Source organism: Syngnathus floridae, chromosome 2 (genome assembly GCF_059516105.1).
Source record: "Syngnathus floridae isolate MCC-2025c chromosome 2, RoL_Sflo_1.0, whole genome shotgun sequence".
Lineage (NCBI taxonomy): Eukaryota > Metazoa > Chordata > Actinopteri > Syngnathiformes > Syngnathidae > Syngnathus > Syngnathus floridae.
In genome coordinates, this window is record NC_142414.1 from 23642391 (window position 1) to 23655875 (window position 13485).

Below are 13485 nucleotides of genomic sequence, written 5' to 3' on the forward strand. Positions count from 1 at the left end.
TATGTCCCTTGGAAAGCTTTCCTGTCAAATTTATATCTGCAGTGGCATTTTTCGACTATATATCTACAGGGAGTGCATGGGAACATAATATTGATAATCCAAAATGAAAACAATACATCAACTAGGCACAGAAAAACAGCCAAAGTGGATAAACACTGGGCTCAGGATGTATAATATATGATGACTGCTAGACTCAAAACACCTTCATTAATTAAAGCTGTACCATTCATCTGTTTATTAGAAGGGATTGATAGTCATGAGCTGATCCACAGTGCTTTCACTCCTGACCCCTTCCCAATTCCTCCCGTTGACCTAAATTTATAGTTTCACTTTTATCAATAATAGGGGGTATTGTAACAGATGCCAATCATGCCAGCCTGGGGTGTACTTTCCATTGGGGTTATAAGGTGGGATGGCAGCCCCGACTTTAAACTCTGCAGTTATTTCTGAGCTTCCAGGGCCACCATGGCCGCGGACATGATCCCCTAGCAGGGTGATGCTTTTGTTTCCACAATGTCAGGCACTGCGGACTCAGGTTTACCCCCAAAAAGAAAACTCCACCTATGCACCCAGAACAAAAATGGGGCCCCAGGTCTTGCATCACCCTTGTACCTTATAAGTTCCATCTTTATTTCCATCCTGTCGTCTGTGGGAGTCTTTTTAAGACCATCAGTGGTAAGATGCTCTGTCCCACCAGTGTTTCTGTCTGTTGGTGTTGCGCGTATTATATTTTTCTAATAAATCATCAGCATTCTGCCAGGCTGTTTTTTTCTTTCCTGCACTTGGGTCTACTAGTTTCTTCTATGTGAAGATAAAATATTTCAAAAAGTTTGAAAGGCAAGTGTTTTGAAATAACAATGAATTGTTATGGCCATTTTTTTTGCGCTGCCAGTCGTGTTGTTTCAGTGAAGCACCCTGTTTGCTTTGTAGTGCCAGCAGGTGCTGCATTTTTAATATTCAACAGTGTTGCAATCCATATTTAACCTTATATCTGCTGGCAGAGAAACACATTGTTGAATCATTGAATTGCATTGGCACACTCATAAATACTAATATGTTCTCTATTTCAGGACTGTAAAAATAGACGTCTATGACTGGGATCGAGACGGAAGGTAAAGTCATGTTACGTCCCTGTCAACCTCAGATATCAGTATTCCATTTTAATATGTTCTAGATAAGTTCTTTTTCATTTCAAAATGTAATAATATTACATTTATGTCACGTGTTTCTAACCTTTGTTCTACATTCTCGCTAATGTCTCATAATTAATTGCTGTGACCGCACATGCACGGTGAGCTGACTGCTTCCTAGTGCTTAATTAGAATTATTTTATTTGTTATACATTCAAGACGTTATAAATCGTCACTTTGGTAATTTTGTCCTTCAAACAAGATCAAGCATTTTGTGATTTTCAAAAAGTCATCGTAATCCTTAATTTTCTAATTGGAAACCATTCACGACTGTCGGCAGATAGGTCATTCAATAGCATCGGAACTTTCTTGTTTCTCCACCTCAGTGTTTTTTTTTCCAGAATGCGCACAGTAGCACGTGCTCTTTAAACGCTACTTTACTGATGCCATGTCTGTGGCTGGTGTGTATTGTGGTAATGAAGTTTATTATAGTGCAGCAAATTACAGGCCCTCGGAGAAACAAAGTGATGTGCTTATTTATTTACATGACACATAACAGTGATTACTTTGGAAACTATTGCCCACTCCCACTCCGTATCGGCTTCTAAACTTTAGCTCAAACACTATACAATTTAATTATTACCATAGTGTTTCTGTGTGTGTGTATTAACCTCAATCCAACCTATCTTACTTGTATTTGTGTAGCCTTATGACTGGAACATAAACTCACACCATCATAATACACAAGGGGGTTAATCTGGCAGACCCGCAGAAGGAGATGTGAATAGACTTGACACTTTGTCTCAGATGATGACATTTGGATTCATGCTTGCCCATGTGTGGGTGTGTGTTTGCAGCCATGACTTCATTGGTGAGTTCACCACCAGCTACAGAGAGCTGTCCCGGGGACAGAACCAGTTCAACGTCTATGAGGTGAACTTGTTGAAATGTTATTCAAATGTTTTGGGACTGACATAGTTGCAAGATTTGATTGTGGTAATAATTAGTAATATGCTGCAACACAATCTGCGAATGCTGGGAAAATTATGTTTTGAAGTAAGAAAGCAAAGAACAAAAATGTAAACATCCATCTATTTTTTCTGCCCTCAAATTAGTTAAATTCGACGATTTATTCGCGTGAAAATACTGAACTCACTGAAAGTTCGTGTGGGTGAATCATTTGTGGATAACTATTGATGGGTGGTGATTTTATTAATGCATTTTTAAAATGAATCATCTGTATTAGATGTATTGAAATAATTTCAGTTTAAATTCATAGACAGCCATGATGATCATTGTTGCATTCATTTTCATTTTAAAGCATTGTGCAATGTATGATACTCATGTGCGGTAACCTCATATGCCCCTTTTTCCTATCACGCGCAGGTTTTAAATCCCAAGAAGAAGGGCAAAAAGAAGAAGTATGTCAATTCAGGAACTGTGAGTCTTTCCACCTCCCCTGTACTTGCCTGTGTATAAGGTGGCAGGCAGCAGCTATGAGGACTTGGGCTTTGAAGCCACAAATTCAAGTCCCGCTGTTGTCAAACTAGAATAATGGCAACTAGTTTTTGGAGTGGTGCTGGTTTGGTTGATGTCTGCTGTTGAGGTCCGCTTGAGGCAGGCAACGCAAGCCACAAGCTGAACTGGTGCAACATGTTTCGCACACCTCTTTCACTCTGATTGTCTCCTTGCGTTCCTGTATTTGTGATCTGGTTCTGTGTGTGGTTTGTAACACAAAAATATACAGCAAAGCGTAACTTCAATTTCCCTTTGTCACAGTATAATAAATTGAAATTAAATTGGAATTAGTGGCTTCTCATTGGTATTTTTTATGTTACTCACACCAAATATTTTATGTCTTTTTCTCCCAATGTCTGCTACGCCCTCTGGCAACTTGTATGTGTTTGTCCCTTCCCATTGGCATGAATATGGCTCCGTTTTCATTTGTGTGTGTGTGTGTGCGTGCATGTGTCTGTGTACACACAAGGTAACTCTGCTGTCCTTCAAAGTGGAGTCTGAGTACACCTTTGTGGATTTCATCCGAGGAGGGTGAGTGGAATTAATGATTAGCCCGCTCTCACAGTGTCAATGCCACCCAGTAGTGTGCAGAAGTGCGTACGTGTGTGTACTTTAACACACCAAAAGCTTTGTGAGCATCAGACTGAATTGATATTGACTTTGACAAAATTACACCTGAGGAATTTTGCACTCCTAATTCTCTTGTATGTATTCAGGTCATTATTCTCTTATAATTGAGTATTTTGTTTGCCAGAAAGTGGTAAGACGAATATTATGAATGCGTACTAATGAGCACCTAAAATCTGATCACTTTCTGTTTTGTTGTTTTGCCCAAATGTACAATCGAAAGTTTATTAGAATATTTTTTTAATATTTTTGTCGTGAATGCATCAGTTAGTAGAGGTTCTTTAACCAAATTACATTTTACAGTGTAATAATGATTGTTATCCATTAATGTTCACATGCACTACTGTATAATATTTCCTGCATGTACATTGACTTGTGTTTTTTGTTGTTTCTTCACTTTTGGGGTGAATTTTATGTGCACCAGGACGCAGCTGAACTTCACCGTTGCTATAGACTTTACAGCATCAAATGGTAAGATTCTTAAGGCCCTTTCATATTGCATCTTGAATCAAAAAAAATTTAGGCGAGCGCCATGAGGACATCTTGGTGCATTCAATAAGAGAGTTGGTGGAGAAGTAATTTCAAAGTGAGAATAGCACAAGATTTTTGAAAATGCAGCATGACATAGTAAAAAGGGAAACTGGTCCCTGCTCATCCATGCTCGTACACCTCAAAGCAGCTCTGATGGCTGATGGTCGAGTCTAAACTCAAATTTAAAATTTCTGTCGTGCCACTAGAGTCCGATAAACTCATCCTTTGCTGCTCATCTCCCTCCTCTTCCTCTTTCTTCTAAGCAAATCCAGGGCTTTTCATTGAAACAGTGACAAACACCGCGGCCTACTTTGTTATGATGTCAAGGCACCAGGCCACTTCCAAACAGTGCCAAATGTGGGCAAGCTTGCACCATGTCCTCTGTCATTTCCGCGCTGTCTTGCATCCCTCTGCAATTTGAAACCTTCTAGGTACAGCCTAATACAGCCTGAAAATCAGATTTGAAGAAGGGATTCATTGTCTTTAAGCAATAGAATTACTACGGACGTTTTTCAGAAAGCTGTGATTTCCGGATTTTAATTTTTTACTATTTATGTTCACATAGGTCATTAAATGTTAATTCGTTTAACTCAAATTCTGAACAAGTAGTGTGCAGTTTATTTATATTTAATAATCTTTGAAAGTCATATTACATTATTCAGTTTGTTAATCATTGATCACCCTCATGAGTAGACATCCATTTGTAAACTCGTATCCCTGTTGAACTTGTTAGATAGAGTGTGATTATTTCACATTCAATTTTTTATATGATCTGGCTATTGTGCATACATGTTTTTTCAGTAGAGGCGGTTGTAGTGCCTCTTATAGGTTTGGAGTGTGTCGTATGTTTTTTCTGTTTCTTAATCACCTAAATTAGACATAAGAGGAAGCAACATATCTTATCAAACATTCATTTTATGGTATCTGAAAGCAAGCGATTAGGCCGGTGATCTTTTTCCTTCTCTTTGTTTTATTTTGTTTGCCTCTGCAAGGTAATCCATCGCAGCCCACCTCACTCCACTATATGAGCCCCTACCAGATGAATGCATATGCCATGGCCCTGAAAGCAGTGGGTGAGATTATCCAGGACTATGACAGTGACAAGCTCTTTCCTGCCTATGGCTTTGGCGCTAAGCTGCCCCCTGATGGCAAAATCTCCCATGCTTTCCCATTGGTAAGAAACACACCATGTTATATCACCTGTGGAGGACAAACACACACGTATACACTCACACACAGCACACCCGTTGCATGATGTGGTTGGGACTGGGTGTTGTTGTTGCGACAACAGCTGGCTAACAAGTTGTGCTCATCTGCCTGCCAGCAGGAATCGCTCAGCACCCTTTCGCCTTGCAACTTGTGTCCTTCCGCTTGGCTCTCCAGACAGCCCTTATTTTGTCACCAAAATACTTTTGACCTACAGAATAGGATTGACCTACGTATATGCATAAATGAATACTGGACAAGTAAACAATACATTACAAAACGGGAAATAATGCAGAGCAGAATGCGAGATTAGCCAAGGAACAGTATATTGTAATGAGAAGCTCGTATCTTGAACACAACCTATTTCAGGATGCCAGTTGCCCATCATCATCACACATAGAATCAGGCACGTCACACACATTTCTGCTGCCAGCCAACGTCACAGAGGACCATCACGACTGAGTCAAGGATATAAGTCCCCAATCACAAGAAATGAACAACAAATTAAATTTGAATTTATCCTGAGATGGGATTTGGTGAAAAAGAATGGTTGCAAACTTGGTTAAAGTAAAGAAAAATGTAACTTTACATCAGATTTTCGGTCTAAAGAACAAGAAAAAATCCATTTATCAATGAGTACAAAATAGACATACTGTTTTTTCATTAGTGAGCCAATAAAAGGATGTGGCAGGCTAAAACTGCTCCCCCGGCCTTGAGTTTTACACCTTTACTTTTGATGCTCATTGAGCTGATGTCTCACATCATGATTTGCTGAAGTCGTTGTATTCTCTCCTGAAATTCACAATTTTATTCCCTTCGTGTCATGCACTATAAAGTAAGAGTTTCAGAAAAATTTGGATGGTGTAAAAATGCATGCATTTATGTTATAACCGCACAGACAACTTTTGTTCTGTGTTCATTGGATTGCTTTACAAACACGATTGCTGCAGTTTATTTGTATGGAGTCTCTTTGCTTAAAAGCCTCTTCACTTTTGCCCACAGTTTAAGACAATACGTTACATATATGGCCTATGAATATGAGTAAAAAAAGAAAAAAGCAAAGTAAAACAAGACAAGAGCTTAACTCTGACTTAAAGGTGTTGTCTTTCATAATGCATTGCTTTATTTTTCAGGGTAGCAATAATGATAATCCAAACTGCGTGGGCATCGATGGCGTCATGGAGGCCTACTTCCAGAGCCTAAGAACTGTACAGCTCTATGGACCTACCAACTTTGCACCTGTCATAAACAAAGTAGCAAAGTGAGTGTTTGCCGAGGGTTTAGAACTAAATGACATTTATAATACAGTTGCAATTGTATTTGTTGATCTTCCTCTAAACTTAATTGAATTTAGTTAGCCAAATGAAAAGCAGAGGATGAATATTTTTGGGGGGTCATAAACCCTTGATCACATGTATGCAATTCTGTTAAAGACTAGAATTATTGTAGACTTGTGTGCAATGTAATTTTGTAGTCTTTCTTTTGGCCAAACTATCTGTGTGTGCGTGTGTGTGTGTGTGTGTGTGTGTGTGTGTGTGTGCGTGTGTTTGCGTGTTTGCGTGCGTGCGTGCGTGCGTGCGTGCGTGCGTGCGTGCGTGCATGCGTGCGTGTGTGCCAGCTGTGCTTCAGAGATAACAGATGGCTCGCAGTACTTTGTCCTGTTGATGATCACAGATGGAGTCATATCTGACATGGTCCAAACCAAAGAGGCCGTGGTCAATGTGAGTAAACACACGTTTGTGCAGGCACGTCTCCAACACATTTCTTTGGCTTGCATTCACTTTGAACAGATTTACCATACGTGACCGATAATTCGGCCCATGTCAATCCCATATGCAATATTTCACTTTATGAAATCTCTGTTTACAGTTTTTTTATTTTATATAGCCAAAGATCCTAACAGCCTGTGCTCATGAGGATGGAATACAAATGTATGCATAAAATATTACTTTTGTTGATGTGAGACATATCTGTCATACCTGTCCTTCAATTGCCCTTTTCCTGCATTTCTGATTGGGGCAGAGACAGATTAATTGTGCCACCCTTTTGTAGTACAATATAAAACATTTTGCTTTTCCATTTTGTCCTACCAGTGTGATTGTCATTTATGCCACAATGTATGTGTCACTGCTTTGTATTTTCATGTGGTCTTTCTTTTGTGCTGTCTCCTGTGCAGGCAGCATCACTCCCGCTGTCTATAATCATCGTAGGTGTAGGGCCCGCTGAGTTTGATGGTGAGTATAACAGGGTCTGGATATGACTGGAAAAAAATAATGAGTGACAAATTTTAATATTTACAACTTTTATTATTTCTAAAGAACTCGTGGCGCTGGTTAAAGCAGAAGTCCAATTTTCTCTTGAAGATAATGTGTTCTATGCCCCCGCACTAGTCTAAAGACAACATTTTGATTAGTATTGTGTATGTGGAAGATGAATTACGCAGCACAATCCTTCTCAATCCTTATCCTTCGCAAAGGGCTGCCATTTTGCCACTTAAAATGACATCACAGTGCCCAAGCACTCAAGTAAGGACCGTCACATGACCAAAGCCAGAAAATAGGTGAGCCATGTCTTTACTTAAGCCCTAAGGCACTGTGATGTCATTTCCATTTCTAGCAGGATATCTTGTGTATTAACCTTTTGCATGTAGGCAGAATGGGTTTCTTTCCCACTCGTTGACAGTGTGAATGTTCGTGTGAATAGTCGTCTGCCTCTATATATGTCCTGTAATTGACTGTCCACCAGTCCAGCCTGTCCAGGCTCCAGTCTGTCTTTCACCCGAAGTCAGCTACGATAGGCTCCAGCTCTCTGCAACACTAACCAGTATAATCAATATAGACAGGGATGGCGCTACACTGGAGCTCGAGGGGCATTGGAAATCGGCGTAGCTCCTGGAGCATTTGAGTTAATATTCTAAAATACAGTATATTTATAAATTATTTTCTTATCCCCAGTATGTATCTGCAAAGCTTTCATTTAGCCTCAGGAAAGAAATACATTCTGGTGCTCTGCTTGAGTATAGAGAATAGATGGATGGAATAGAAACGATAATATTTCACACCCTAGAGCCATGCAAAAATTCCCAGCAGGAGAAAAGAATCCAAAGCGGTGTTGACCTGTCGTGATTAGTTGCGGTTGTGAAGATATAATTGGCAATCTTGCCAGAGAGAAAAGGGAGGAAACTGATCGATCTTTTCTGTTGACTTTGCTTTCTTCACAACTCCCTCTCCATGGTTCACCTAGGTTTTATTCTAAGGCAATGCCAATACATTTGTTGGTAAACACGGGTGCCATCAATTGATACGTTCAATTCATTCCAGCATGAAGCCTTGCGTTAGTGTAGTTTAATGTCAAACCCTGGCTTGCCATCAGCTATGAACCTTTAGCTGATGCTACAGTTCAGTGATGTGTGACGATTTAAACCTCAGCCTGGGTTGGATTGTCCTCTATTTTTTTCTAATTTGGAAATCCAATATCAGGATTAATAGTGAATGCAATGCTGTCAGCCACGTTTGAAGGTCACATGTTCTACCTGTGTGTGTGTGTCTCGACATACATTATATTCAATACTCATAGTGACTCATACTGAGTTCCAATTGTATGAGAAATGCTGCCTCTAGCGCTCTGGCATGGTTGTACCTTAATGTGTTTGCTTGGCTGAACACATTGTGTTGAGCAGCCATTCTGCAGTCGGCAACGTGCACTCTGACAGCAACAAGGATGTGAATGCCTTTATTGCGAAGCCACACGTAAACAAAAATAGATCTGTCATGCCAACATCAAGTATCAGGCCTACAGACGTACTGAAAAACAAAAGGGGCAATAAATGGCTTTTTCAGTGTACCTCATGTTATGATCAATGAGCATGTACTATGACCTTTGACATCTTTCCATTGCAGTGTTTTGTTTCCAGATGGGACTTGACAGAACTGTAAATACAGTATGCATTCATTACATGTGAGATTGTGGTGGTTAACAATTGAGGACATCTAAACACATTTCCCCAAGTACCCTCTTATTGTGAGCGCAAATGTCTTATGAAGCTCTCCCGCAGCTTCACATTTAAACTACTGGGCTTCTCAATTTTCTGACCCGTGATTTGAATTTGTGTCATCTTTGCAGGAGCTATGAAATTTTTTGTTGCAAAAAAATGTTCTGTCCACACTCCACTCAACACCTTTCTCCTCATGCCGTTCCATTTCAGTAATTACAATGATCATTTTCATTTTCCCTCTCAGTGACTCTGTTATTGAGTCATTCTTTCACTGTCTCTCTGCTGCTTTTAGCAATGGAAGAGCTGGATGGAGATGAGGTGAGAGTATCCTCCAGAGGGCGCCTGGCTGAGAGAGACATTGTGCAGGTACTCATCACCATTCCATTGAACTTGGCTAGGGAGATTTAAGCAGTAACAAAGAAGTGCATAGTGAAAGAAGGCTTCAATCAGCCTCTAAATTGGTTCCCTTCTTCCATTTAACTCATCTGCACGCTCTGAATTTTTTAGGACATACTAGTACTTGCACATGTTTTTTTTCCCCCAGTTCTTCAACAGGTGTACTTATTTTGTTTTTCATACACGCACACACACACACACACACACACACAAACACAGATTCCGAGCTCCATGAACGTGTGATGATGTCATCGTATTTCATTCATTAATATAACACCCTGTGGGACAATCCAAATCTCATTCTATATAGAATTAAATTTTTTGGACGAATATCATCAAAATATTTTTGAAATATGGCAAAACTATGGAGTGTATGTGTGGATTGGCATGAATGGCCAACCAATCGGGAGAAGAAGGCGATCTCCAAGAGCCCTCTCCATAGCAGCCAACTTTATATCATCCACAAGAGGAGAACTTCTTCTAGTTCTTTTTAAATGTGCTTTCTATGTGCCAATGTGTCTGTGTTTCTTCTCACAACGGTGCACAAAAGAAAGAGAACTTCACACATGCACACAGTTAAGCCTGTGCTTTGTGCTAGATGCGCTGAGCATGAAAATAAGGCGCTTAATTTTAAAAAATGCTGGTGATTTAAAGGTTTGGGCCATAATACTAGCCTAAAAGCGATCAGTAAATCAAAGTCAACCTCAACAACTGTGCTTAGACTGCCCCCGCTTTCGCCTCTGTCTACGGGTAAGAGATATTGTGCTAGAGCCACTGCCTATATATGGCATTAATAGCTTTAAGACACTAAAACAACACAGTGGTAGGAGGCATGTGAATTGAAAATGATAATAATGTAGCATTATATTAGATGTAAAATGTTCATATTATGTATATGAATGCTAGTTAAAGTTTTTGCTGACCTACTACATTCACCCAGATTTTTAAGACTATGTACATTAATCAAAGGCCTGCTAATTGACTGCATGATTTCTGCTCTCAGGCCAAAGCTGTATTGATATTGCCATCATGTTTCAGCATCAGGGCCCTTCCACATAACTGTCGGCTGTTTGTTATACAACTACAATCTCATTTGCATGCATGCTTCCAATTACCTTTAACCTTTCAATGACAATAATTCTTTAAGACTTCGTGAGGAGAAGGGGGCGACAACAACAAAAATCAATTAATCGATTCAGTTACTGCAGCCTACTTGATAACGATCCAAAATGTTGTTCACCGCTATTTTGTATGGCAGCACCGCTGACTTTCCCACCCACCGTAAATCACATTGTTCTCATTAGAGGAACAATCCTGTGTTCTGCGACATGTATTTTGTTTACAGGATTAATATAACATTGATTTTGGGGGGACTTTAGATTGACAGAAAATAGACCTTGCCTTGTGCCTTTGTAGTGAGACTGTTGTAGTGAGTCCAAGATATCTGATTATAATAGTTACATTCTTTAAAGACATTTTCATAACATATTGCAATCTGTGGGATACATACAGTTTCAAACTGCATTCATTTTTTTATATTCCAGCATACACGAAGTATTAATCCACAAGGAGTGTTCATCACACTTCACTTTTTCTTACTTGCACTTTCACAATGAACAAACGCTGCATAGATCTATCAAATCGGCCTATAAATTAGTCAAAGGGTTTTAACCCTGTCTCCACATTTCTCCACACTCCTGAGGCTGTCATCATTAGAAATTGGGAGTTCAGTTCGAACCCACAACTTTTGATGGCCATCCGGAAGGTTCTGGATAGATCTAGATTAAATCCATTTTAATTTAATTAATGCCAATGTTCATTTAAAGGCCTGTTTACCTCTTAATTTCGATTTAGTATGTACAAATAAGAAAGACTAAAATCATTTAATCCATCTTGAGTGCCACTGTACTGTTTAAATCAGGTATTGGTTGTAGAATTCTTACTTGTGTTTGATTCCCAGATTATCCATCGACCATGTTTTCTATCGTTAGCCCAGAGCATAGCAAGCAAAATCAATAATTGCTAATGTTTATTTAGTTTAATGACATCATTTAGAAATAATCTCCAAAGGTCATTTTCAATGGGAAACAACATGGAGCAGTTGGGTAAATAATACATTTGTACGTCTAGTTGTTTTGGGGGTTGTGTACATTTTTGAAAGAATGAAAGAGATTAGTGCGAAATCTGTTATGAGATGTCATTGATCGATCATGTCTCATTTCACTTAAATTGGCCTATTAGTCAAAAAGACAAGTGAGTGCAGAAAACAGCATTGTTTAATCATAATTAGTCCATCCAAGTAATTGAACTTGGTCAATATATTTTTGTTCCCTGCCTCTCCAGTTCGTTCCCTTCCGAGACTACGTGGACAGATCTGGAAACCAAGTCCTCAGTATGGCGCGACTGGCGAAGGACGTCCTCGCCGAGATCCCCGACCAGCTTTTGTCCTTCATGAAGAGTCGAGGAATTGAACCAAGACCATGCATCTCTTCCTCGCCCCTTCCATAACAGCTCAAAGCGATCCTGCTTGATTCCCCCTCTCTCCACCTAAAACTTTATCCTCCTTTTTGACACCTCCACTACCAACAGTGAAGTCACTTTGCCACGCAGTAGTGAACAAAAGCATCCTTCCTTCTCATCAGTCAAGTTCAAGCGCAGCAAAGCATTAACACCAAGTCCTGGCTTTACTTGCAAATGTGTACTACAACTTTGCATTATATTAATTCCTAATCATATATGAGATTATAGACATAAAATAAAAGCAGAAATTTGGGGGAGGGGGGGGGGCGAGGAGTGTGGGATTGTAAATTCTAATTTTAGAATATAAATTCGCCTGAATCAAATAGAATTAGTCAACTATATGAATCTAATTGTATCTTCATTCTTACAAATAAACACTTAGACACACACACACACACACACTCGTAATTCGTTTTGCCACACCCACTCATCCTTTCGCTGCGTGAAGTGATGCTGGGTGCAGATTTGCCCTCCCGCTGTCAGAGAAATGCCATTCTCCCTCTCTGGCTGCCCTGGAGAGAGGAAGTGGAGGAGGAGGAGGTGTAGAGAGTGAAGAAATGAAAAGTGAGGCAGGTGCAGGAGAGCGAGGAAGCAAGAGTGGAGACAAGTGAGGAGGAATAAAGGAAGATCCGGAGACTTTGACTTGATGCCTGAAACGAAGATGGAGGATGGTGGATGATGGGAAGTGGGAATGACAATGAAGGTCACAAAAGGCACACATTTCTCTTCCTGACGGGCATTTTTGTGGGGAAGAGACGCTCCCTGGTGGACAAATGCACATTCTTTGAAAGGCAATAGACTTGAATCTGAGTGTAGATTGTCCTATGCATGCCTCCACTACTGTTTATCCATCCTCCACGACTTGATTGGGTGTCAGAAACTGAGCTGTGAACAAAGGTCGCCCACTTGTGACCATCATTTGTACAGACAAGTATCTGTATTATGCATGCAAACTACTATGATCATCACAGACAGTAGTTAAAACAGTAGTGATGAAATGACTTAATACTACAGTCATATTCAATCAACCAGGTGTATTTTTTAAAATGTATTTTTCAGCGTAAAGATGGTGGCTTAACAGGATGCTGTAAACGTTTGTGCAAGTATATGAATCAATTTTAAAACCTTGTATTCTTGATAATATAAAAGATGTTGTCCTTGCGTCTCTTGCATGTTGGGAATAAATGTCTAAGTACTCCAAATAGTTTGATCACTGCTGTATTCTGACTTAAATTAGCCTGTGGTCTTTATTTAACAAGAGAATACTTTTTTCTGTCTCATCATTGGCTTATGCACGAATAGAAATGCCCATACATAGTCCTCAGATTTCTTGTACAGAAAATCAAGTTTTAATTCATTAGGTTATATGCTTGAAACCAAAACTGGTTTAGGCGCTCGGTAGCAAGACAGAAAACTTTTTTATTCTGTGTAATGTTGAGTCTATATCGTATTTTGGTGTAATAAATGTTTGGACTGCTTAACTGGTCAAACCCAAAGTAATACATGTCTACGTTTTTGATCAAATGGATGAACACGTGTGAAAATATGAAGGACCAAAAGTGC

At 39.6% G+C, this 13485-nt stretch overlaps 1 protein-coding gene across 3 annotated transcripts in view; it reads left to right on the forward strand.

The window, feature by feature from the left end:
* The window catches only part of cpne9 (copine family member IX), a 56125-nt gene extending 43001 nt beyond the window's left edge, over nucleotides 1-13124 (forward strand). For all 3 annotated transcript variants that reach the window (XM_088368721.1, XM_088368722.1, XM_088368723.1), the window contains 11 exons: nucleotides 1071-1112; nucleotides 1988-2063; nucleotides 2517-2570; nucleotides 3118-3179; nucleotides 3700-3746; nucleotides 4799-4980; nucleotides 6146-6273; nucleotides 6631-6733; nucleotides 7189-7246; nucleotides 9299-9372; nucleotides 11746-13124. In XM_088368721.1, the coding sequence (XP_088224847.1) occupies nucleotides 1071-1112; nucleotides 1988-2063; nucleotides 2517-2570; nucleotides 3118-3179; nucleotides 3700-3746; nucleotides 4799-4980; nucleotides 6146-6273; nucleotides 6631-6733; nucleotides 7189-7246; nucleotides 9299-9372; nucleotides 11746-11910 (991 nt within the window). In that variant the 3' untranslated portion in view covers nucleotides 11911-13124. The remainder of the gene's footprint in view (nucleotides 1-1070; nucleotides 1113-1987; nucleotides 2064-2516; nucleotides 2571-3117; nucleotides 3180-3699; nucleotides 3747-4798; nucleotides 4981-6145; nucleotides 6274-6630; nucleotides 6734-7188; nucleotides 7247-9298; nucleotides 9373-11745) is intronic.
* Nucleotides 13125-13485: the final 361 nt, after the last annotated feature.